This window comes from Brienomyrus brachyistius, chromosome 1, assembly GCF_023856365.1.
Source record: "Brienomyrus brachyistius isolate T26 chromosome 1, BBRACH_0.4, whole genome shotgun sequence".
NCBI classification, from domain to species: Eukaryota; Metazoa; Chordata; class Actinopteri; order Osteoglossiformes; family Mormyridae; genus Brienomyrus; species Brienomyrus brachyistius.
In genome coordinates, this window is record NC_064533.1 from 45,250,553 (window position 1) to 45,273,078 (window position 22,526).

Here is a 22,526-nt window from a genome sequence, read left to right on the forward strand (position 1 = left end):
GCCAGATTTCTGTCCCTCTGAAAAGCCCATTTGCATACTTTGTCGTCACTCTCACCTGCACAAAACCATGGAGAAAATCAAGCTTTGAGGGGTTTGTGTGTGTGTGTGCGTGTGTATGTGTGTGTGTGGATTAGGTTTACTGTATATTACATCCTGGGGGCCAAATGTCCCCCATGATGTAATAAAAACCTATTATTTTGACATTGGGGCAAACATTTTCCTGGTCCCCTCAAAGATCTTTGAATGCAAAAACTAAAAATTCCAAAAGACTTGTATTTCGTTTTGTTACTTATGGTTAGGGCTGGGTAGGGCTCATGTCGGGATTAGGGTTGTACCCTTAGAAATGAATGGCGAGTCCCCACAAAGATATGAACACAAATAATGTGTGTGTGTATGTGTGTGTGTGTGCGTGTGTGTGTGTGTGTGTGTGTGTGTGTTTGTGTGTAGTTTGCGTTCTGCTGGATTTCCACTAGACACCAAAAAAAACAATGTGCAGACATGAATGACTAATGTAATGTATTCTATCGCCTTACGGTTTGACCCACATTTTTGAATAAAAAATATAAAGAAAAGAATTGCGAGGGCAGCGGAACATCAATTCTCCTGTGCTGCCCCCCAGTCACCCATCTCACAGCAGAGTGCAGAAGGAAGGCAGAAGCATTTTCTCCTTTTCATGCATCCCCCCCCCCAGCTCCAGCCTGACTTTAGCTCAAACCCCTTTAATATTTGCAATGGTCTCAAGCATTCATAAGGAGACAGATATAGCTGCTTACTGCCTGTATGCTTGTTGCTAATGATAAGCGAATCACGAAAAGCCCAATTTATGTAGCTTTTAACTAATCAAAGATCCATCAGGTTTATCTTCATGCTTCCAGACAGTCTTTTTAAGCAGAGAATTTCAATAATCTACTTTCACAGTCTGTATAATTTAATGGCTATAATTAGCCCCATTATGCGTATTTTACTCATGCAAATTTTGGTGTCTTGCCTGTATTTAAGGAAAATATTTATTAGCTGCTACTTCTCGTGAAGCATATTCCAAGGATTTAATATTTCCTCCTCCTCCCCAGTTGGCTTTTCCTGGAGCTCCGTTTTATATAATGTAAATGACAGCTATTGGAGTTGTGGGAATGTGTTAACCATCTGTGTGCTGCTGCCATCTACAGGCAGCTTCATGTTATAGCAGCTTATTTTTGTTTTTAGCTCACGAATAGCTTTGGTTCATGTTCCCAGTAAAGGAGTGTCTGCCTAGCAACTCTGCATTCATAACCCGCCTGACCTAATCCCATCATGCTATTAAGATATAATTTCTATTTTTTTTTTTTCATTTCATATGAAAATTTATAGGGGCGGCATGGTGGTGCAGTGGTTAGCACTGTTGCCTCACACCTCTGGGACCCGGGTTCGAGTCTCCGCCTGGGTTACATGTGTGCGGAGTTTGTATGTTCTCCCCATGTCGACGTGGGGTTTCCTCCGGGTACTCTGGTTTCCCCCCACAGTCCAAAAACATGCTGAGGTTAATTGGAGTTGCGTAGGTGTGCATGCGTGGGTGAATGGTGTGTGAGTGTGCCCTGCGATGGGCTGGCCCCCCATCCTGGGTTGTTCCCTGCCTCGTGCCCATTGCTTCCGGGATAGGCTCCAGACTCCCCCACAACCCAGTAGGATAAGCGGTTTGGAAAATGGATGGATGGATGGAGTTGTGTTCCGTTTAACATTTATCAGTATTTGTTTTGGCACGTAATTTAGAGTGATTGCGACTTAAGGGTTTTTCCTTGAAGCTACATGAAGTCACTTGTTGACTTACCCTGCAGCAACCTTAGCTTAAATTTTCAGTATAATTGGGGCAAAATTTGTAAAGCTGTTTAAGATGATAAGTCTCTACTACTAGTAATAGAGTGTGCCAAGGCAGCCAGTTGAGATCGCACGACAAAAATCATGGACGGATGAAGGGGTCTGTTGTGCCCTTAGAGTCCCCTGAGAGCAAATTAATTCCAAACAACCCAAAGCATGCCAAATCACATGACCTTGGACTGTCAGTGGACCCAGAGTGTTCATTATGCACTATTCCTCCCGTCTGAATTCTGCCTCTTTTTTGGATTTGTGTCCACGTTCAGAACCTTGTATGTTTGAATCCCATGGCTGGCAGTGTGATAATCTCACCAATGGGCACTTAAACAAGGCCCTTAACTCCATCTGCTCCAGGATACTGGCTGCCTTAGCTTTGTGACCCAAAGCCTCCCTCAACTGTACTAAATGTGACTCAGAGACTTGCATGCATTTACATTATGTCAGGGATATATCTCACTCAGTTGTGCCCCTACTGTCATCCCATCTCGGTTTAGCATAATTAGTTACCTGAATGCATAAAACCTTTTCCTGCAGCTGAAGCAGAGTGAGGCTAATGCAGACACCAAGGAGAAACTCCCACTGCGTTTGCGGATCTTTGAGAAGTTCCCAAACCGGCCACAGATGGTCAAGATCTCCAAACTGCCGTCAGATTTCACCGTGCCTAGGATCAGGTAGTGTGGCTTCCCTCAGACAAGGATGACATTTACTTGCCTCACCGGTTGTTTGAAATTGCCTCAGTATAATTATTTGCAACTGAGAGTTTACATTTAATGTATTTAGCAGATGCATTTGTCCAAAGCGACACACGTTTGGTAATTGCTCTTTATGTGGAGCACTTCTATCCAACGGGACAAGGAAGGGCTACAATTTATGTGCTTCCTGGGATTTGAACCCACAACCTTCGTTTTGGCTGTGTTACCAGTGCAAAAGATTTTGGTTCAAATGCTAACATGCTCTCTTGTTGGGCAACAGGAGCTCCAATGCGTTACATTTTTTTGAAAGAATAGAATATCTGTATATTTTATGTTTCAAACTAATGTAATGTAAATAATGTAATGTATTTGTGTGTGTGTGTGTGTGATAGAGAGAGCTTTATGAAGCAGTTCATCGACCGACAGCAGCAGGATGCCAGTTGCCTGTTCCGAAGGCTCCCCTCTGCTTCGTCTTCCTCTTGTGATCACTCCAAGAAGTCCGCTATCGAAGACAACAAATACATCGATCAGAAGGTAAGACCGGACGCACGTCCAACCCTCTGGCTTTATCTGTTTCACTTTCACATAGTTTTCCAAGTCCCTCCACCCAAAAAATAAAATAAAATAATACTAATCCTTCAGACAATAATTGAATTTATTCGTATTTTTATTATAAATGTTAGATGTATTCATTATCACTTGAGGATATGTCTAGTTAATAACAGACAGAAAATGTACAGAAGAAGTGCAGTGCTCTGGAGTATTCACTGCAGCACCAAGACAATTTCAGATTATTATTATTATTATTAGATTAAAACTCTGCTTCACACTGATTATAAGTGACATGGAGACAGAGGTCCTCCTCATTAACTTTCACATCTCCCGATCGACTACAGGAACGATATCCAGAGAGCATTACACTGACCGCTGTTCTTCCAGGGTGACGGCATGAAAGTACAGAGGTTCTGTCTGGCCAATGATTTAGGCTTCACATTATTTCTAAAAGAGTGGAAAGCAACACTGTACTAGTCAAGTATTTCCTCTGTTGTGAAGTTTGTGTTATGTATGGTGTTTACGGCTTTAGTTGCATATTCATCTCTAACGGTTGTTCTGTGTACACTTGATAAATCGACGTTTCCCTCTGCGGATGTCAGCTTTCCTGTGATCTTTACTTTTGTTCTAAAAGCTGCGAAGATCCATATTTAGCGTCCGTGCCCGAAATCTCCTAGAAAAGGAAACAACTGTCAACAAAATCCTAAGGTAAGGCTTGTTAATTTTAAGGGTCATATAGATGAGAGTTTCCCAGTCCGGTCCTCAGGGATCCCCAGACAGTCTCTCTCATAGCATCTTTTTTCTCTCTCATAGCTCCCAGCAAAAATGTAGACTGTCTGACTGGGAGCTGGGAGGGAGCAAAAACATGGACCGGCTGGGGGTCCCTGAGGACCGGGTTGGGAAACACCGATTTAGATTTCCTAACCTGAAACGAATTTCTTAACCATGTCATAGAATGGAAGACGTAAAAATAAAGGTGCAACTAATGAGTAATACTACATTTTATGATCATGGAAGAGAGTAACTTTGGGTCCTTACCATAGATGATAATTGGGGGTCACATAACACCTTTACTATTAAAATTTTTTATATTATTACAAATAAATTGATAAATCTGTTTCCTAGAATGTATCAGTAATAATGTAATAAAACATTTAAATTCAGTTAGGTTGTACAAATAGCATAAAAGCCATTTTTTATTAGCTGTATGTTATTCATCCAGCAGTTTTTCCATACACTATTGGACACTTATTTTCTATTTTGAGAGACAAAATAATTATCTCAGATCAGCGGTAGCCCGGTTAGCAGGAGTGAGCTGGACCTGGTACCTTACTGGAATTCTGCTGTGGGTCAGTGCTGTCAGGTTCCCAAGCATGTCGTCAACAACGGCGCCCTGGGCTGCTAGACAGTGAATCGGCACACAGCGCACGTCTCACCTCGCCCCTGTCCCCATGTCGCACTTCACACTGCCAGCATCGCGCCAAAGAACCACTAATCGCATGAGAGCTTCCATAAACAATGGAAGCTCATGCTCTTATAATCAGTATTATCAATAGGCCTGTTCTGCTACATGACTTGACAAATACTGTGCACCTACAGCGTGATGCTGGCACCACTATAACTGATTGAATAATTACCTGCGTGCAGCAGGGCGTCCTTTTGGGAGGGCCTACAGGCTGAGCTTCAGATATGTTTGCCCATTCTCAGGGCAGCAGGAAAGAGCTGAGCACACCAGACTTTGGACATACCTGCAAGGGTTCATCATCCATCCTGGGAAGGCAGGAAGGCTAAGGGATTATCTGCAGTGTGCATCCATCGGATGGTTTTAACCGCTTGCTCACGCTGCGTTCATAAAAGCTTGTGATCCAAGGGAGCATGGCCAAGACGGTGGCGGACCTCTTTAAGCATGCATTGTTTTTGAGACATTGCGTCTTACTACTCCCGTCTGTCATTACAGGGCTTGCACCCGGCAGCGGATGTTGAGCGGCTCCTTCGAGGGGCAGCCTGCCAAAGAACGTTCCATACTGAGCGTGCAGCACCACATCCGCCAGGAACGCAGGTCGCCGGTTCATGCTGCACCGGACGCAACCTACACCAGCTACTCTACTGTACCCAGAATGCATTAGCTTTATGTAAACGCTGGGTGTTTTTCAATATGCATACTTGACTGTACTTGTGTTCTCATACACCCGTTTTACGTCATCTTCCATTGCCGAAGATCAAATCCAATACTCAAAAACAGAAGCACAGAGGACGGTAAAAATCCCCAGATATCGTTCCGGCCCAAGTTCGTTCTTGGAAGGCAAGTTAGCAAGACCAGTCTTAGGCCCAAGTACACAAGGGCACAAGTACAGTCTGCGTTCTTGGTATTGGAAAAACACCCACTGTCTACTAGATAGCACATCACGCTTACTAATGTAGCACGGTGACACTGCTCCCCAAAGGATACACTGTGTGTAGTGTGTATACTGTCTCTCTCTCTTTGTCTAGGTCATTGAGACACGGGTCCACCAGCCAGAGAATCAGTCGAGGGAAATCACTAGAGACGCTGACACAGGATGTGAGAGCACCTCTGTTATTTCTATCTCTAATAACATCCATCCTTGGTGAATATTATGCTTTTGACTATTTACCAAAACAAAATGCTAATGGAATGTAAGGCTACTCTAGCTGTCCTACTCCTTCAGCATGATAATGTCTATAACATTATTATTATTGTTAATATGATCCATTTTTCTGTCTTCTATTCATTTAGTCAGGGTCACAGGGGGGCTGGAGCCTAGGGTTTGGGGTTAGGGTTAGGAAGGTACCGGTCCGTGGTCAGTATTCCAGCCATAATGGAACAATCGGGTTTTTTTCGGAGGTGTTTCTTCATTACTGAAAATAAATTATGTATCTTCAATTTTTTACATCCCCTCATGTTCCGTGGTCCGTTTCCTGGTCTGTAATATTTAAACCCGGTCCACAGACTTCAGAAGGTCATAAACCGCAAGCCTAGGACACATGACTGGGGTCCATCCTGGATGGGGCGTCAGTCCATCTCGAGGGAAAATAGTCAGACCATCATCATCATCATCATCATCATCATCATTTATAAATTATTATAAATAATTTATAATTATTATTACTATTGTTATTATTGGTCCAAACAGTGTAACTGCAGAATCTGTATTATTTTTATTATTATTACTATTATTAGCAAATGATTTGTGCAAAATAGTTACACCCCTTGGAAACGTTTCCACTCACTCACTTGTTGCACGAGTGTTTTAATAGCTCAGCTTATGCAGCTACACGAGAATGCTAAAACATTTACCGAATGGAGGGGTGGGACAGCTATACCTTTAACACCCGCTATTCATCTTCTGCAGCACTCCAGCACGGTACGGTACCGAAATGCCCAGAGAGAGGACAGCGAGATCAAGATGATCCAAGAAAAGAAGGAGCAGGCCGAAATGAAACGGTACAAACACCAGCTTACATTTATTTCTTCGGCAGGCGCTTTCGTCCAAAGCGATGTACTCATCGGTATCAGGGTCAGATAATGGAGCAATTGGGTTTAAGGGCCTTGCTCAAGAGCCCAACAGAGGTGACACCCTACCAGCACATCCATCCATCCATCCATTTTCCAAACCGCTTATCCTACTGGGCCGTGGGGGGTCCGGAGCCTATCCCGGAAGCAATGGGCACGAGACAGGGAACAACCCAGGATGGGGGCCAGCCCATCGCAGGGCACACTCACACACCATTCACTCACACATGCACACCTACGGGCAATTTAATAAGTCCAATTAGCCTCAGCATGTTTTTGGACTGTGGGGGGGAACCAGAGTACCCGGAGGAAACCCCATGACGACATGGGGAGAACATGCAAGTCACGGGGGAGTCACACGTGTGACTCAGGCGGAGACTCGACCCCAGGTCCCAGAGGTGTGAGGCAACAGTGCTAACCACTGCACCACCATGCCGCCCCTTTACCAGCACATGATTTGAAATAATGACCTTCTGTTCACAGGTCCAGTGTTGTAGCTCCGAGCCATACACCACTTCTCAGTCTCTCGTATGCTCTTTGTCGTTGCCCAAGGAACTAAACATGACTGAGACACCTGCCACTCCCGATACCACCTGTGGCTCTTTGTTCACATTTATCATTCCGTGTCATATGTTTCTTTTTATAATTCTTAACGTGTGTCTTACTGCAAGTGGGTGGTGAAATGTTTTCGCTTCCACATATATTGATGTTAATCATCTGCTGCCCTCTAGTGGCTGATGTAGATTGACACTCACGCACAAAAAAAAACAAAACAATTTGAATGTTTACAATAACAACGCTACCATCCGATGTCTCAGTCTCTTATTTTTTAGATTTGACTGTTTATTTATTTCTTTTTACTAGCTCGATACTTTTTTTCCTGACAATAAAAATTCTGCACGATGGAACTGTTGAATTCTCAAATCTGAAGGGTATTTTTTTCTGTATTTTCCATATATTGTCTTTTGCCGTGCATGTACAGTACATGCCGGTATTGTGCAGTGCATATCCTACCATTTGTACATTAGTAATGATTATAAAGCTATAGAGTTATGATTGTCATGTTTTATTCTTTATTATTGTGTCTTTGTGTTTTTCAAAGTAAAGTGCAAGAGGAGGAACTACGAGAGAATCACCCTTACTTTGATAAACCTCTGTTCATTGTCGGGCGAGAGCATCGCTTTAGGAATTTTTGCAGAGTTATCGTACGGGCCCGTTTCAATGCGTAAGTACTTATAAAGAGTTCTTACTTTACAAGAAAAAATTATCAGCAATAAAAAAAAGATTTTAAATTGTTCTTCAATCAGGGTCAATGTGGTAGGATAATTGGGTGAAAGGGAAGTTAAAACTGATTAAAGTAAGATTTATAATTACATCCAGATCCAAGACGGACCCAATAACAGGAGCTGTGAAAAATACAAAGTATCATCAGCTATAGTAAGTGATGAAATCTTTTTTTTTTTTTTTTAATGTAAGGTGTGATTCAGGACTACAGGAAATCCTGATATTAATCTCAGCAAAAAAAAACAAAAACTAACTTTGTTCCATTTTCAGTCCTGGCTGTGTTAATATGAGATTTTTTTCCCTGCAGTGATCTCCTGGGCCTGGTTACCTACCTGGACTGGGTGATGATTGTGGTCACCATCTGCTCCTGTATTTCCATGATGTTCGAGTCTCCATTTACCAGAGTTATGCACGTCCCCACGCTCCAGGTACTGTACATGAGGACACTGCAGTCTTACGACACATGATTTATATAAAACATAGATTTCTACGAAATATCGGAATGACAAACTAATAATAATACTAATAAGTTTCATATATTCTTATGTCTACGATGTTTTATGTTTTTGATGCTTTCATGACTTTTCTCGGACAGATTGGCGAGTATGTGTTTGTCATCTTTATGAGCATTGAACTCAACCTGAAGATCATGGCCGATGGACTTTTCTTCACCCCAACAGCAGTTATCAGAGATTTTGGTGGAGTTATGGACATCTTCATCTATTTAGTAAGATATTTTATGAAATGTTTTTTTCCCAGGTTACCATGGGGTCACGTTCCGATAAACCCGTCATAAGGTGAAAATACCGTGAGGCAAAAATTCATTTTGATACAGTACAGCTAACCTAACAAACATCATAGCCTAGCCTATAGCCTACCTTAAACATGCCTAGAACACTTACAGTACTGTGCAAAGGTCTTAGGCAGTCCAAAGAAATGTTTAAAGCTGTTTATCTGGGTAGCAAGTGTACTTTGGCTTAGAACAAAAAACACAATTTAACATTAGAACATGTGCAAATTAAGAGTCACACAATAAAAACTAGTAATAATTTATTCTGTTTTCTAAAGAGTTACTGATATCTAGTTGGATGGCTAGATGAACAGCGCTTCAGTTCCCAAACTTCTCCTCAGGGGCACCTCAGCCATTCCATGATTTTGTTAAATTTCACCAACAGCTCAATTAAATAATTAAATATATTGGTTTATAAAGTCAGTGAGAGATTGACTAGCTGTATGAGGTGTGCTAGTGGCCAAGTCAAAAAATACATGGCTGCACTGGACGGTCGCTGCAAATACTAGGATGATTTTAGCAGAGGTTCTGAAATGGCTAAGCTGACACACTTTGACAGGCATAATATCATAGTTTTACACCAACACGAGGATAATCTAAACATCATTTTCTTTGCCTGCCTAAGACTTTTGCACAGCACTGTATATTAGCCTACAGTTGGGCATAACCATTAACACAAAGCATGTTTTATAAGAATGCGCTGAATATCTTATGCAATTAACTGAATAATCATATCCATCGTAAAGTTGAAATATCGTAACATGGACCATCGTAACCCAGGGAGCGTCTGTATTGTTAAATGTCACGTTGCCTGTTTAATGGGGTTAAGACCCAGTGCGGGCTAATATACCTCCTGGCCATTTCCCATGTGCTGCCTCCCCCAGGTGAGCCTGATCTTCCTTTGCTGGCTCCCCACGGACGTCCCACCGGAATCAGGCGCCCAGCTACTCATGATGCTGCGCTGCCTGCGCCCTTTACGCATCTTCAAGCTGGTGCCCCAGATGAGAAAGGTGGTGCGCGAGGTCCTTAAGGGATTCAAGGAGATATTTCTGGTGAGTGGCCCAGCTTTTTGCTGAAGACGGAGGAAACCTGACAGGGAAACATGCATTCAGACAAATTCAGTGACTTGGAGGCTGCCCCTTGTTTTACATACTGACAGTATATCAAGGATGTTATAAAGAGATTAAAGTAGCTATTCCCTGTTGTCTAAGACAGTGTCACCCACACTACTCATTACCCAATTACTGTATTCAGTATTCAAGCCATTTAAAGGTACATTTATGTCTTTTCATGTCATTATTCTCCAGAAGTCGTATTTGCTAAAGACAACAGGGATAAACACACACACACACACACACACACACACACACACACATATGTGTACATATATTTTATTTTTTACTTATTTTCAGATTTCCTCCAAGTAATTTCATGCTGCCAGTTCAGTCCAGGGTTGCAATATGAGGAACTTCCATTTTTCCATTGATCTTCCTCTGTAGGTCTCCATACTTCTCCTTACACTCATGCTGGTGTTTGCCAGCTTTGGCGTTCAGCTGTTTGCCGGGAAATTAGCCAAATGCAATGATCCTCATATCAGCAGGCGGGTAAGACTAAGACTCTTTTAATTTTGCCAGTAGACATGCACTGTTATTGACATACACTGGCCGTGACCTTTTTCTTACCGGACCTTGTGGGGTTTTGCTGCTGATTTTCGTGCAGGAGGATTGCCATGGGATTTTTCGGATCAATGTCAGTGTTTCTAAAAATTTAAACCTGAAATTAAGGCCTGGAGAAAAGAAACCAGGATTTTGGGTGCCACGAGTATGGTAAGCTTCTAATATATTACGTCGAATTAGGTCAAGCACATGTGAATGTCTTTGTAGTTAATTTAATATTACAGATTTATGTACGTACACTCAGTGGCCAATTTATTAGGTATTCCTGTACCTGTTCATTAATTCAAGCAGCCTGCTGTTCCAAACAGCCAATCACGTTGCTCCTTCAGAATACATACAAGAAGCACACAGTCAAGAGGTCTGTTTACTGTGCAGCAAAGCATTAGAACAGCTAAGACGTGTAATATTAGAGATTTTAAATGTGGTTTGATTGCTGGTGGCAGACATTGGTTCCAGTACCTTGTTCTCCTGGGATTTTCATGTGCTTCAGATAAACAAAAAGCATCAAATCAATAGCAGGAAGGCCATAAATTTTAAATTAGGAGCTCACTACAGTCCTTGTGTGTGTTTGGATTGTGTTTATGTTATATTGTGGGGGGGGCATTTTTCTGGTCCCCACAAAGATATGTGAGTGCAATCAAAAAAGTAACAATGCCAAAAGTCTCGTATTTAGTTTGGTTACTTATGGTTAAGGTTAGGGCTGGGTGGGGGTTAAGGTCGTTATGTTGGGATTAGAGTTTTCCCCATAGAAATGAATGGAGAGTCCCCACAGAGATATAATTATAAGCCTGTGTTTGTGTGTGTGTGGTACTTTTGTTAATTGTTTCTGAATGTTTTTGCCTTTGAGTTGCACATCGGGTATTTTTCTTTATGTAAGGTCACCCAAGACCCAAGGACCTGCTGTCAGACATAGCAAACTGGCAACCTTGGACATACATTTTCAAATATTGTATACATTTGAGAATATTGTCACACATAATAACTCAGATGTGTTTGTTTCTGTCAGACTGATCTATAAAGCTGCTTATTTAAAGGGCTGTAATTTTTTAATCGATGCATTACTTTAAAAGCGAGAGAAAAGGTTCCCTGTACAGCTGCGAAGTTGCAGCGCAAAAATAATGAACTCTGTAGTTGTCAGCAGGGAGCCAACTTGTCAATATGCTTCCTTCTCCTCCATGGACAGCTTGACAGGGATTCTGACACATTTGTTATTACCCAGATTGTGCATTGTGAGCCCTTACAAATTATTTTTGCACACCTTGTGAATAAAGAGACACAACAAAGCAGAAACTCCGGAGGCGTGGATGTGGTCCTCTGCCTGAGCCTGTATACGACCTTCATCATCTCTCCGTGTCTGAAAGCAGACACACAAAGCTATAGGGAGAACATGTCAACGCATGATCAGACTGTCTAATGCCTTTTATTAGTTCCTAAATCCTAATAAAAGTAGAATAGTCCACGAACCTGAATATTATTTGCATGTTTTATGTGACCGACATGTCTTCTGTAGTTCAGGCTGGGTTGTTGGTTGAATGCACTTTGCTAAGGTATCAAAGTATTTGCCTTCTTGATGTTCCTAGGGCAAACCCCCGCAACTTCAACTTTGACAACGTGGGCAATGCAATGCTGGCGTTATTTGAAGTGCTGTCACTGAAGGGTTGGGTGGAAGTCCGCGATGTCATCATCCATCGCGTGGGACCGGTAATCCTTTGCATCGCACTCCATTTTATTACGTATTTGTTCTAGAATGTTTCTTTTTAACTTTTCAATGGACCAATCCAAAATCTAAACTGTAGCAGTATTCTGCACGCGTTCTGAATTGCCTTTGTCACGACAGATCCATGGGATCTACATCCATGTGTTTGTGTTCTTGGGCTGTATGATTGGACTGACCCTGTTCGTCGGAGTGGTTATTGCAAATTTTAATGAAAATAAGGTAAGACCAGTCAGGATAAGATTTTAAGTTAAATTTACCTTGTGGTTCTTGCAAAACCATTTGTTAGTGTTAGACCAAGCACAACGTTTACCTCACTGGAAATTACATTTCAGTAAGGCTGACCATCCATTTTGCCACTTTTGTGATGGTTCCTCTTGTGAATGAGAGATATATAAGTGAATCTCAAAGGTCACTGTGTAGTTTCAAATCTCTTTTTTTAATTAAGCAAAATGCCCAAGGATTGAACTTTTGTGTTATATATTTGTTTTTTTCTCAGGGCACTGCCCTGCTGACAGTTGACCAGCGAAGGTGGGAGGACCTGAAGAGCCGCCTGAAGATCGCCCAACCGCTGCATCTACCTCCACGTCCAGGTTAGTAGCCATGAGAAGATGAAGGTCCAGGAAAACAGCTATTCCAGTGCTGCCTCAAAGAAAGCAGTGCCTGTGGGTGCAGTGTGGACGGCAGCGGGCAGATTCAATTGCCACCGAAAAATATTAGAGATTTTGCCTGTCTGAAAATGAGAAGATGATATGAGGAAATATCAGAATTATGGACGCCAATATGACATTCATTTCGGTCAGTTACATTTATGCTTACATTAATTTATCAAGCAGACACTTTTGTTTTACATGCGGGGCAGGTAATACATCATAAGGCCGCAGTAGACAAAGAGCTCACTGGCATAAATGCAGCTAGTCTGAGCATCTAATAAACCGCCTGTAACAAGTAGAAGTTACCATAGGAGCACGAGCTATATATTCCATCACAAAGCTTTGCAAGAATCTAAGCGGAGAAATTCAAATGAGAATCACCATTAGCACCTTGTTACAAAGTGCAAGAACATCCAGCGTTGCCAAGAGACCATGACCTAGAATTCCGCAGATCAAGACAGAGCGGTGTGTGTTTCTGTGAAGTATATCGTCATCTGTCTCAGGAGTGTAGTTCTTGATCATTTTGGGCATTTTATAGCATTGTGTGATATTAATCGCATGCCTCAGAAAGTTATAATAAACATAACCTTATTTAACGAAGTATAATTTTAGTTTTTTGGCCAAAACGGATCCAAAACTGTCGTGTTCTTGCAGGATTTAGTCTGCACATTGTTGTTTGCTGAAATTACAGTTAGAACGTACAGGGTTCTTTTGTTTCTGCAGAGAATGGCGGGTTCCGTGCTAAGGTGTATGACATCACACAGCACCCTTTCTTCAAAAGGGGGATCGCATTACTGGTTCTTGCACAGTCTGTGCTGCTGTCAGTTAAGGTAAGTATGGCTGTATGACAGTACATACATACACATATTACACAAGGGCTTCTTGTCACACTTTGCTCATTGTCCGCAGTATTTTTATCTACAGTGCTCACAGAACGTCTTGGTACACTTGCTTAATTCTGTAAAAATGTTTCAAATATATTGGTTTCATAACAAATGTCATCTTTCAAGCAGTATTTAACATATCGGCACATATCTTCTGCACAGACCTTTTCTTTTCGTCGTGTCTTGTTTTGACTGATGTTCTTGCCATTTTGCTATTAACTGCAATTGTAGTCACTGGCTACTAATAAACACAAATGTTTGCTGTCACTAATTAAAAAGCACCCGATGAGATTGCTTCGCAATGAACTGAAAGCGGCAAAGCAGCTTTTACAAGTACTGTTTGAGATTCAGTTTATTACTAGTTGAAATTAATATTTTTCTTAAAAGTATTGGTTGTTTCCAAAGTGATGATTTTTGTTGTAAAACTGATAAATGAGCAATATTTTTACTAAATTCAGTAAGCATCCCAAGTCGTTCTCTGAACATTGTGCATTGACAGTGCGGATGGTTTGTTTTACCTGTGTCTGTTTCAGTGGGATGTGGACGACCCAGTCACTGTTTGGTTGGCCACTATGTCCGTGGTCTTCACCTTCATCTTTGTGTTAGAGGTGAGACTAAGGCTGCTTCTATCCTAGCTGTTCCCCTTGAAGAAGGAAAGCAAGAGGGTCACTCTGAAAACCAATCCCTCAACATCGCCGTGCATCTGCTTGTATAAACTTGCAGAGTATTTCAGTTTTTTTGACACGTGTTAATAGCTATTTCATTAATTGGCAGTGTCGGGGGGGGGGCCTCGATAATGAATATTTCTTGACGCAATATATCATATGAGAATTAAACGTTATGGTTTCTTTTGTTGTCGCAGGTAACGATGAAATTGGTTGCTATGTCACCAGCTGGTTATTGGCAGAGCAGGAGGAATCGATACGACCTGCTGGTAACCTCACTGGGAGTGATATGGATTGTCCTTCATTTCGCTTTGCAGGCAAGTCTTTATTGTCAATACATTTTTAACAAAGGCTTGATAAGGTTTTTTTTATGTAATGGATCCTAATATGGATTTGCATAAACCATACAATTGTATTTACCGACGTTAATCGATGATGTACATTTTTCTCCCCAGAATGCCTACACCTATATGATGGGCACTTGTGTGATAGTTTTCAGGTTTTTCACTATTTGCGGGAAGCATGTGAGTATGAGGTTACCTTACACACTTTTCTGGCATTTACCACAACTTAAAATTTGCTCGTGTTTGCAACATTGTTAAACAGTACCGTAAGTTCTTAGCAGATAGAATTTTTCAACTTGCAAAGTAATTCACACATTTTCTTTTTTTCCAAGTTAAGCTGACTTAAAGTCGAACCTGTGACCTAATCATAGAGCACATTTTAAATTATAACAATATATGAAGCTTTATTATTTTAACCTTATTTTATAGATGTCGATGGAATTCTTCAGTTGTATAGCCAGTGAACCTGAGAGTGGCACAAAAAAAGGAAATGCATTTATAGTAGGGGTGGTATAGAAATACCGTAATTTTTATGATAAATTAAGTACTTTGGCGTGTTTTAGGAATATTTTCTAATCTAACACATGCAGTAATCATCTGGAATATGTGTGGCAGGTGCTGCCATTAGGGTGAGAAGTATTAATTTACTCATGAGAGGTTCTATTCAGATGCTGTTAGTGAACAAATGTTGGGGGGGCTGTGTGTATGTGCTCTGACAAAGTAGCAGTTAATGTGCCCCTCCCACCACATCAGGTGACTCTGAAGATGCTGCTGCTCACTGTGGTGGTCAGCATGTACAAGAGTTTCTTCATCATCGTCGGCATGTTCCTGCTGCTGCTTTGTTACGCCTTCGCAGGGGTCGTGCTCTTCGGAACTGTCAAGTATGGGGAGAACATTAACAGGTTGGTACTTCCTGCTTACCACCCTACTGACGGGGAGAAGTTCCCTCCTCCCTGTAGAGAGTGCGACTGGGAGATCTGGGCTGCGGAGTGTGAGATGCGTAGCACCGTATTTGCCTCCCGCGGTTTCATGAAAGCGACGGGAGTCTGTTAGATTTCCCAGTTACAGAGACGTGTCACGTGACGAACAGAAGTGTCATTGTGAAATTGTTACAATTAAGCTGCCTGCTATTATTTTCAGTTTTTTTTTTTATAATTTGAAAATACAACGTTATGCTTTTCTGCAAATGACGGCGTTGTTTGAACATTTGTGTATTTTAATAACAGGCATGCAAACTTCGCTACTGCAGGCAAAGCAATCACGGTATTGTTTCGCATCGTCACGGGAGAAGACTGGAATAAAATCATGCATGATTGTATGGTAAGGAGAAGACGTGTCTGTTACATATCCGCGGAGAGCATTCCTGCATACATGCCTACAGGATGCCTTATGTTGGACATTAAGCTCTTTGACTTGGATACTCAGGCTACCTTCGTATGCATGCGCTACTTCATATGCTGTTTACAATTCTGATTTTAGTGTCAGAGAGAGATGCAATGTATTATGATAAATGCACAATTGTGAATAATTAAAGGGAACTAACTGCTGAATCATTAAACCTGATTCTCAAAAGTTGACTCAAAAACATACTACTTATCTTCTTGTGTTATGTCTACAGGTACAACCGCCATTCTGCACCCCAGACAAGGATCGTTATTGGAAAACTGACTGTGGGAATTATGCTGGTGCTCTCATCTACTTCTGCTCCTTCTACGTCATCATCGCTTACATCATGCTCAACCTGCTCGTGGGTAAGAAAAGTCCAGTGTTCACTATCAAGTGCAGTGAAATACAGTGTGTGTTCTTTCGCTGTACAAACTGCCATTGTAAGATGAAGAATCTTACTTTTCCATTAATTGATGGGAGCATTCCATTGCAGAAACTGATCTTTTTCATTTCAAGCCGTTATTGTTTTATCATCATTTGGTTGTTCCAGTATACCTGGCAACAATACTTTCTAAATGAGGATAGCATATGATGCAGAACTGCAACAACTAATTGGTAATGTTGATAATAATCAGTAAAAAAAAATGTCACAAAGAATTTTGTCATCAATTTGTTGCATTTTTGTGATTTGCTGCCTAAATCACGTATAATGACATCACCACTTTGCAGCATTTGTACAGTTCTGTGCGGACTGTCATGTACAATACACACTGTATTTGTCTGTGGCTGCAGACGGATGCAGTCAGCACTTATGTACAGCAATGATATTTCACCAGACCAGCAGAGGGCAGATGTATTGCAATAAACACAAATACAAGCAGTGTAGCGAATGGGTAAATTTTCACGAACAATTGTAAAGTTGTTACTAGGCTTGGGCAGTATGAGGGTAATACGTTATGCAGTGGTATCTTCGTCTTGGGGACAAAATAAGTGTCCTCCTCGCCACCTGACAAATTTCATCAAAATCGAAAAATTTACTAAAAAATGCCAGAATAGCATTGCTTTGGAAAATAAAGTCAAAATACCGTGTGTCACGTCACGTTATAAAGTACCAACATTAGAAAACAGATCTTTGTTTCTACTCCACTTTGTCACTTTAAATAGAGATTCTCTACATTTTGTAAAAGTTTCATTACAACTTTGACTTAAAAAAATACCTCTTGATGTTTGTTTTTGTTGTTTTTTTTGTTAAATAAACCATTTGTACTTTTATTTAAACCCTGTTTTGACTCAGGCGATCAGTTTATCATTTGATCACATGATTGGTCAATTATCAAAATAATAATTTTTTGCAGCTGTAATATGATATCAAGGTGGAAATACATCTAATATTGCTTATGTTTTTGTAGCTATCATCGTAGAAAACTTCTCTTTATTTTACTCAACTGAAGAAGACCAGTTGCTCAGCTATAATGACCTGCGTCATTTCCAAATCATCTGGAATATGGTTGATGACAAGAGAGAGGTGAGGGGGCTTGACAGTAGTGTCCATCTGTAGTTTGCGAATGAGCGTTATGCTCCATGTGTGCGTGATGAGTGAAAGCCCAAGTGTTGGTTTCATTCATCAAGCCTAAGTCAACTTAATTACAGAAACCGCTTTCGGCACAGGTTTTGCTCTTAGTTCAAACTCAAGTGCCAACTTGTCTGTCCTCTAGGCTCCGCCTTAAAACTATTTATTTATTAATCGTTCGGCATCAGTTCTTCGTAAGCAAGGCTGAATTAGTGATATCATGCACCGGAGCATGGCTGGATGAGCATATCTCTGCCAGCTGCCAGCTTCAATTTGCAGGTATGCCTTCTACTGCAAGCAGCTCTTGAAATAACCATCTGCAGTGACATTATCACTTCCTGCATCATCAGGATCATTATTTCTTGTCAGATGTGAGTAGTAGGGAGATGTCATCTTCATTAAGTCCCAGCAGCCGGAGCCACACCTGCCCGGTCCCGCCATGTGCGAAGAACCTCGGGTGAGATTTCGTGGGCTCCTCTCCGCAGGGCGTCATCCCCACCTCACGAGTCAAGTTCCTGCTGCGGTTGCTGAGAGGGAGGCTGGAGGTGGACCTGGACAAGGACAAGCTGCTCTTCAAGCACATGTGCTACGAGATGGAGCGACTGCACAACGGAGGGGACGTTACCTTTCATGACGTGCAGAGGTGAGAATGGTCCCTCTCCTCTAACCCTGTCACCGCACTGATTAGTTTCCAGAGGGGTAAAAGCAGCCACCAAACCATCACTATCGGATCCGCACTTCAGTGTCAATCCAATCATTCCACCAATTATGCAGATATTTTAGGAACATCACTCATCAATTTTGATTACAGCTATGTGTAAGATGTGAAGGTTTTAAGCTAATGATAAATTTCACACATTTGTAGCATCCACTTACAAGCGTAGAATTAATAGGATTCCGGAAAGTGATTTCCATCTCTGAATTTGTAGTGTTGCTGCAGTCAGGAGCCGTATACGAGCACATTTTGATGGGAGCACTACCTGTAATTTGAATTTTTGAATGTACGTTTTTTTGTCAGCCGTACAGGCAGTATTTGTACTTTCCTTATATATGTCCGGTGACCCCCATCCAGCATGCTGTCCTACCGCTCAGTGGACATCAGGAAGAGCTTGCAACTGGAGGAGCTACTCGCTCGAGAGCAACTGGAGTACACCATCGAAGAGGAGGTGGCCAAGCAAACCATCCGCATGTGGCTAAAGAAGTGCCTGAAGCGAATCCGTGCGGTAAGTCTGTCTCTATTTGCCACTCACACGGCCAATAGTATGTAGCTATATTGGTACAGGATGTAACATCGCTTGACCAAATTGCATTTTTACTTATATCCTGCCCCATGGTTATGCCTAATTGACTCCTGCTGCATCTTTGTAATGTGCAATTTGCCTCATTTTGTACATTGTTTTGTACAAAAGAGTCGACTAAATAAATTAATGCACTTTTGATTATTGAAGGTAATTCATAGGTCACAGCATGCGTTAAAGCCAACACAAACATAGTCAATAGATATTACTTAGTGCTACATTGTGTGTATGTAGTGCTACAGTGCTCGTGTTAATGACCAGTGTTTTGAACAATGTTTTAAAGATCAGGACAGGGACGTATTTTTGGTGGTCACAGTGAAATCATACAGCGTCTTGTGGGACCAGGGAATCTTGTTACGGGAGTCAAGCTGAGAAATGACCGCAGCCTGAACCAGCAGTTAGGCAGACAGGATTTTACAGGTGGGGGCCAGTCTTCGAAATTATGAAGGAGGTATGAAGCACATTGGGGCTCCACTGCTATATTCTGGACCAGGCAGATAGTATCATTGGTGTCGCCAAGGTTCTTGGCGTTCTCAGTGATATCAGAATTGTGCCGGAGTGATTCTGCATTTCCGGGCGACTGAAAAACAAGCAAGGAAGTAGAATTTTTCCATTCTAAAGAAGGTGAAATCGTTTGTCCTTGAGAAGACTGAAGATCCAGCTACTGTGGGACTACAGTGAATAAGGTTTTTGATTCTGAGAAAGTACTTAAGGCCTTAAAGGTAGGGCGGCCAAGTATAAATAATTTTAAACACAATGGTTGTTAGTTTTTGTACATCCATCGTATTTCTTGGCTAGGAATGGTAGTTGTTAAATTGTTCTTCATTCACTCAGGAATGAATAACAGATGGTGAAAAATGAATACAGTTTAATAAAGGAAAAGATTCATTTTGTATATTACTTCCTAAATTGATAAACATAAGAGAAATTCAGGTTTGTATTCTTCATTTCAGCACTGGTTGCATTGATTGGCTCAGATTGTCTCCATGCCGCATGTTGCTGAATTATTTCCACAGAAACAGCAGCAGTCTTGTAGCATCATCCACAGCTTAAGGGAGAGTCAGCAACAGGAGCTCAGCCGCTTCCTCAACCCTCCCAGTATCGAGACCACGCTGCCCAGTGAAGATGCCAGCGCCACCAACCAGGACAACCCCTCCCAACCAGAAGTGAGCCATTTTTGCACGGACACACTCTGATCTCTACGCAAACAGTTTGAAGGTCACCAATATAGAGCTTCAACCTGTCGATTTTATTTGATATGTTGCACACCGGTACTTTCACATGAAGGTAATGTGGCTGCCAATACATTGGACTTCTACAGTGTTCTACACACATGACTAGATAACAGAACTAATGCTATTTCACAGCTATTGTTACTTACCTGTTATGTTCCAGCTGTTCCAATGCCTGATGTTGATTGGGTCGTATTGCCCACATAAATATACAAAACTAAATTAGGTATACAAAAAACAAACTCGGCCATTTTACCTAGGAATGCTGCTCAGGACATTTATACTGAAAAATAAACAGTCTCTCTGTTTATTGACTTGTGTAATGTGTAGAAAAAGTTTAATAAACAGTCTCTCTCTGGTCTCTACATTTTTTTCGGAGCTGCATTTGCTTTTCGTTAATCAGAAAACCGTACGATGCTTTTCCCTTTCTTCGTGCTCCATGTAGATGAGTGGCTTGCAGCAGCTTTTGAGTCCCACGCTGTCAGACCGAGGCTGCCAGCGGCAGGACTCTTCAGACACGGGCAAACCACAAAGGAAGCTGGGTCAGTGGCGACTGCCGGCAGGTGAGGGCCTTTCCCCTCAGGCCATTGTTTTTTCCAGAACACACCGATAGCAGCTTTATTTGAACCCGCAGTTACAGTACACATTCTGTCAGATGCTTTTACATGAAGAATCCCACTATTAGGTAGAACTTATCAATCATCAGAGGTAGAAAATTGACTTAATTTTGACTAAATTAGTTTCGATTATTGGTTTAAAGCTAGAAATAATAGATGATGTGTGTAGATTTGTTGAAATTCCTTATCAGTGAACAGTAACTTTGCCATTTTACTGCACGAAATTTTACGAGTTTTGTTCAGAACTCCAAAATCACTTAAGCATTTGTCTTAGTTTCTAAACAGAGCCCTTGCATGGTACTCACCTTTCCGCCACGTGCTGTTGGGTTTTCAGCCCGGATGAATGGCGGAGAGATGCTGTCTGTTGAATGTCGTGCTTATAAGCACCAGGGTTGGATCTTGGCTTTTCACCTCCGACCGTCTCTATTTAAACTTTCTTGTCGATGACTTTTCAGCACCTAAACCTATTAGTCATTCTGTTTCTTCTGTCAACTTGCGCTTTGGAGGTCGGACTAGCGTGAAGTCGGTGGTGTGCAAGATGAATCCAGTCAGCGATGAGATATCTTCCGGTTCGGAGATCAAGAAGTGGTGGACACGACAGCTGACTGTGGAAAGTGACGAGAGTGGCGATGATCTAATTGACATTTGAAGGAACAGAGCCACGTTCAGTACCACTTGTGCAAGAAACCACATTCAGGAAGATGATTTTGAATACTTTCCTCATTACCAAGGCACAAGTATTTTTCAAGTAGTCGACTGAATATTAAGCTAATTAAGTATACCCTTTAAATACTTGTAGTTTTTGATTTTAAGTACTTTGCAATGTGGCACACATTCAGGGGAGATGGTGACTGTATATTCTGCTAATTAAGTGTGGGATTTGTGCAATCACACAGTTTGATTCAGGATAATTGAAAATTTACTTTTGCTGTGTGACCTACATGTTTTTACCTTTTTGTATTCTGCGAAAAGACAAATTATAAAAGCCAAGTTAAATACCTCTATAGATAAAATAAATAGTAAAATATCCCTATCAGTGTATCTGTGATTGTTAGTTGTGCCATTGTGTTTTCCTTGTCACACTCTGAGTGTTGCACATATTACTGACATAGCCTTAGCTTTCTTATTTTGCTGCAGTGGAACATTATTCAGAATACAGATTTTTTTTTATTTTTTTTTAACGGCTGAAGGGAAAAATAATAGATTGCAATATGTAAAATTTGAGCTATATGTGACATAAAATATATATTTTTAACATATTTCTACTATTTAATTTCACAATAGTATTACAGTAAGAAATTCCACCTGTTGATGCATCTCAATGAAGTTCTAATTATTTATTTAATTGTTTATTTATATATTTTTTTTTCTGAGCGAAGTAGAGGCAGGGGAGATTAGTGACAAGCCATTTCGTATTTATTGAAATTAATGAGGTTTACGAATTTATCATGCATAATTATTCTGATTAAGTGTCGCAAGAAACTCATATGTTTACATTGTGTATTTAGGTCAGTATAATAAATATAAACTGAATGTAAATTAAAATAAAAACTATGTTCATTTCAGCAACCACTAGTCGTTGATGTACTCTTTATGTTTGTCTTTTATGAAAGATTTTTACAACTTTGATAAATAACGATGATTAATTACAGAACTTAATGAATGTATTTTATATGTGTTTCCTGAGATTGTTGTGAATGAATGTGTGATGTCGTGGATTTATTCTTGGTGTCAGATTTCAGATATGACAAATTCTGTAGTAGGTAATAGCATAAGGTAGGGGTTTGGG

The 22,526-nt window shown here is 41.0% G+C and overlaps 1 protein-coding gene across 3 annotated transcripts in view; it reads left to right on the top strand.

The window, feature by feature from the left end:
* nalcn (sodium leak channel, non-selective) overlaps positions 1-22,286 on the top strand; it is a 75,569-nt gene extending 53,283 nt beyond the window's left edge. For 2 of the 3 annotated variants that reach the window (XM_049026724.1, XM_049026707.1), the window contains 29 exons: positions 2,383-2,519; positions 2,933-3,074; positions 3,727-3,800; positions 5,050-5,151; positions 5,583-5,652; positions 6,464-6,555; positions 7,727-7,849; positions 8,005-8,061; positions 8,216-8,336; positions 8,504-8,635; positions 9,583-9,750; positions 10,198-10,302; positions 10,418-10,524; positions 11,955-12,075; positions 12,212-12,310; positions 12,588-12,681; positions 13,465-13,571; positions 14,159-14,233; positions 14,488-14,607; positions 14,746-14,814; positions 15,388-15,536; positions 15,861-15,954; positions 16,253-16,385; positions 17,430-17,545; positions 18,076-18,233; positions 18,663-18,813; positions 19,905-20,054; positions 20,566-20,683; positions 21,193-22,286. In XM_049026724.1, coding sequence (XP_048882681.1) covers positions 2,383-2,519; positions 2,933-3,074; positions 3,727-3,800; positions 5,050-5,151; positions 5,583-5,652; positions 6,464-6,555; positions 7,727-7,849; positions 8,005-8,061; positions 8,216-8,336; positions 8,504-8,635; positions 9,583-9,750; positions 10,198-10,302; positions 10,418-10,524; positions 11,955-12,075; positions 12,212-12,310; positions 12,588-12,681; positions 13,465-13,571; positions 14,159-14,233; positions 14,488-14,607; positions 14,746-14,814; positions 15,388-15,536; positions 15,861-15,954; positions 16,253-16,385; positions 17,430-17,545; positions 18,076-18,233; positions 18,663-18,813; positions 19,905-20,054; positions 20,566-20,683; positions 21,193-21,386 — 3,378 coding nt within the window. In that variant the 3' untranslated portion in view covers positions 21,387-22,286. The remainder of the gene's footprint in view (positions 1-2,382; positions 2,520-2,932; positions 3,075-3,726; positions 3,801-5,049; positions 5,152-5,582; positions 5,653-6,463; positions 6,556-7,726; positions 7,850-8,004; positions 8,062-8,215; positions 8,337-8,503; positions 8,636-9,582; positions 9,751-10,197; positions 10,303-10,417; positions 10,525-11,954; positions 12,076-12,211; positions 12,311-12,587; positions 12,682-13,464; positions 13,572-14,158; positions 14,234-14,487; positions 14,608-14,745; positions 14,815-15,387; positions 15,537-15,860; positions 15,955-16,252; positions 16,386-17,429; positions 17,546-18,075; positions 18,234-18,662; positions 18,814-19,904; positions 20,055-20,565; positions 20,684-21,192) is intronic. The other variant, XM_049026715.1, reaches the window with a different exon arrangement.
* Positions 22,287-22,526: the final 240 nt, after the last annotated feature.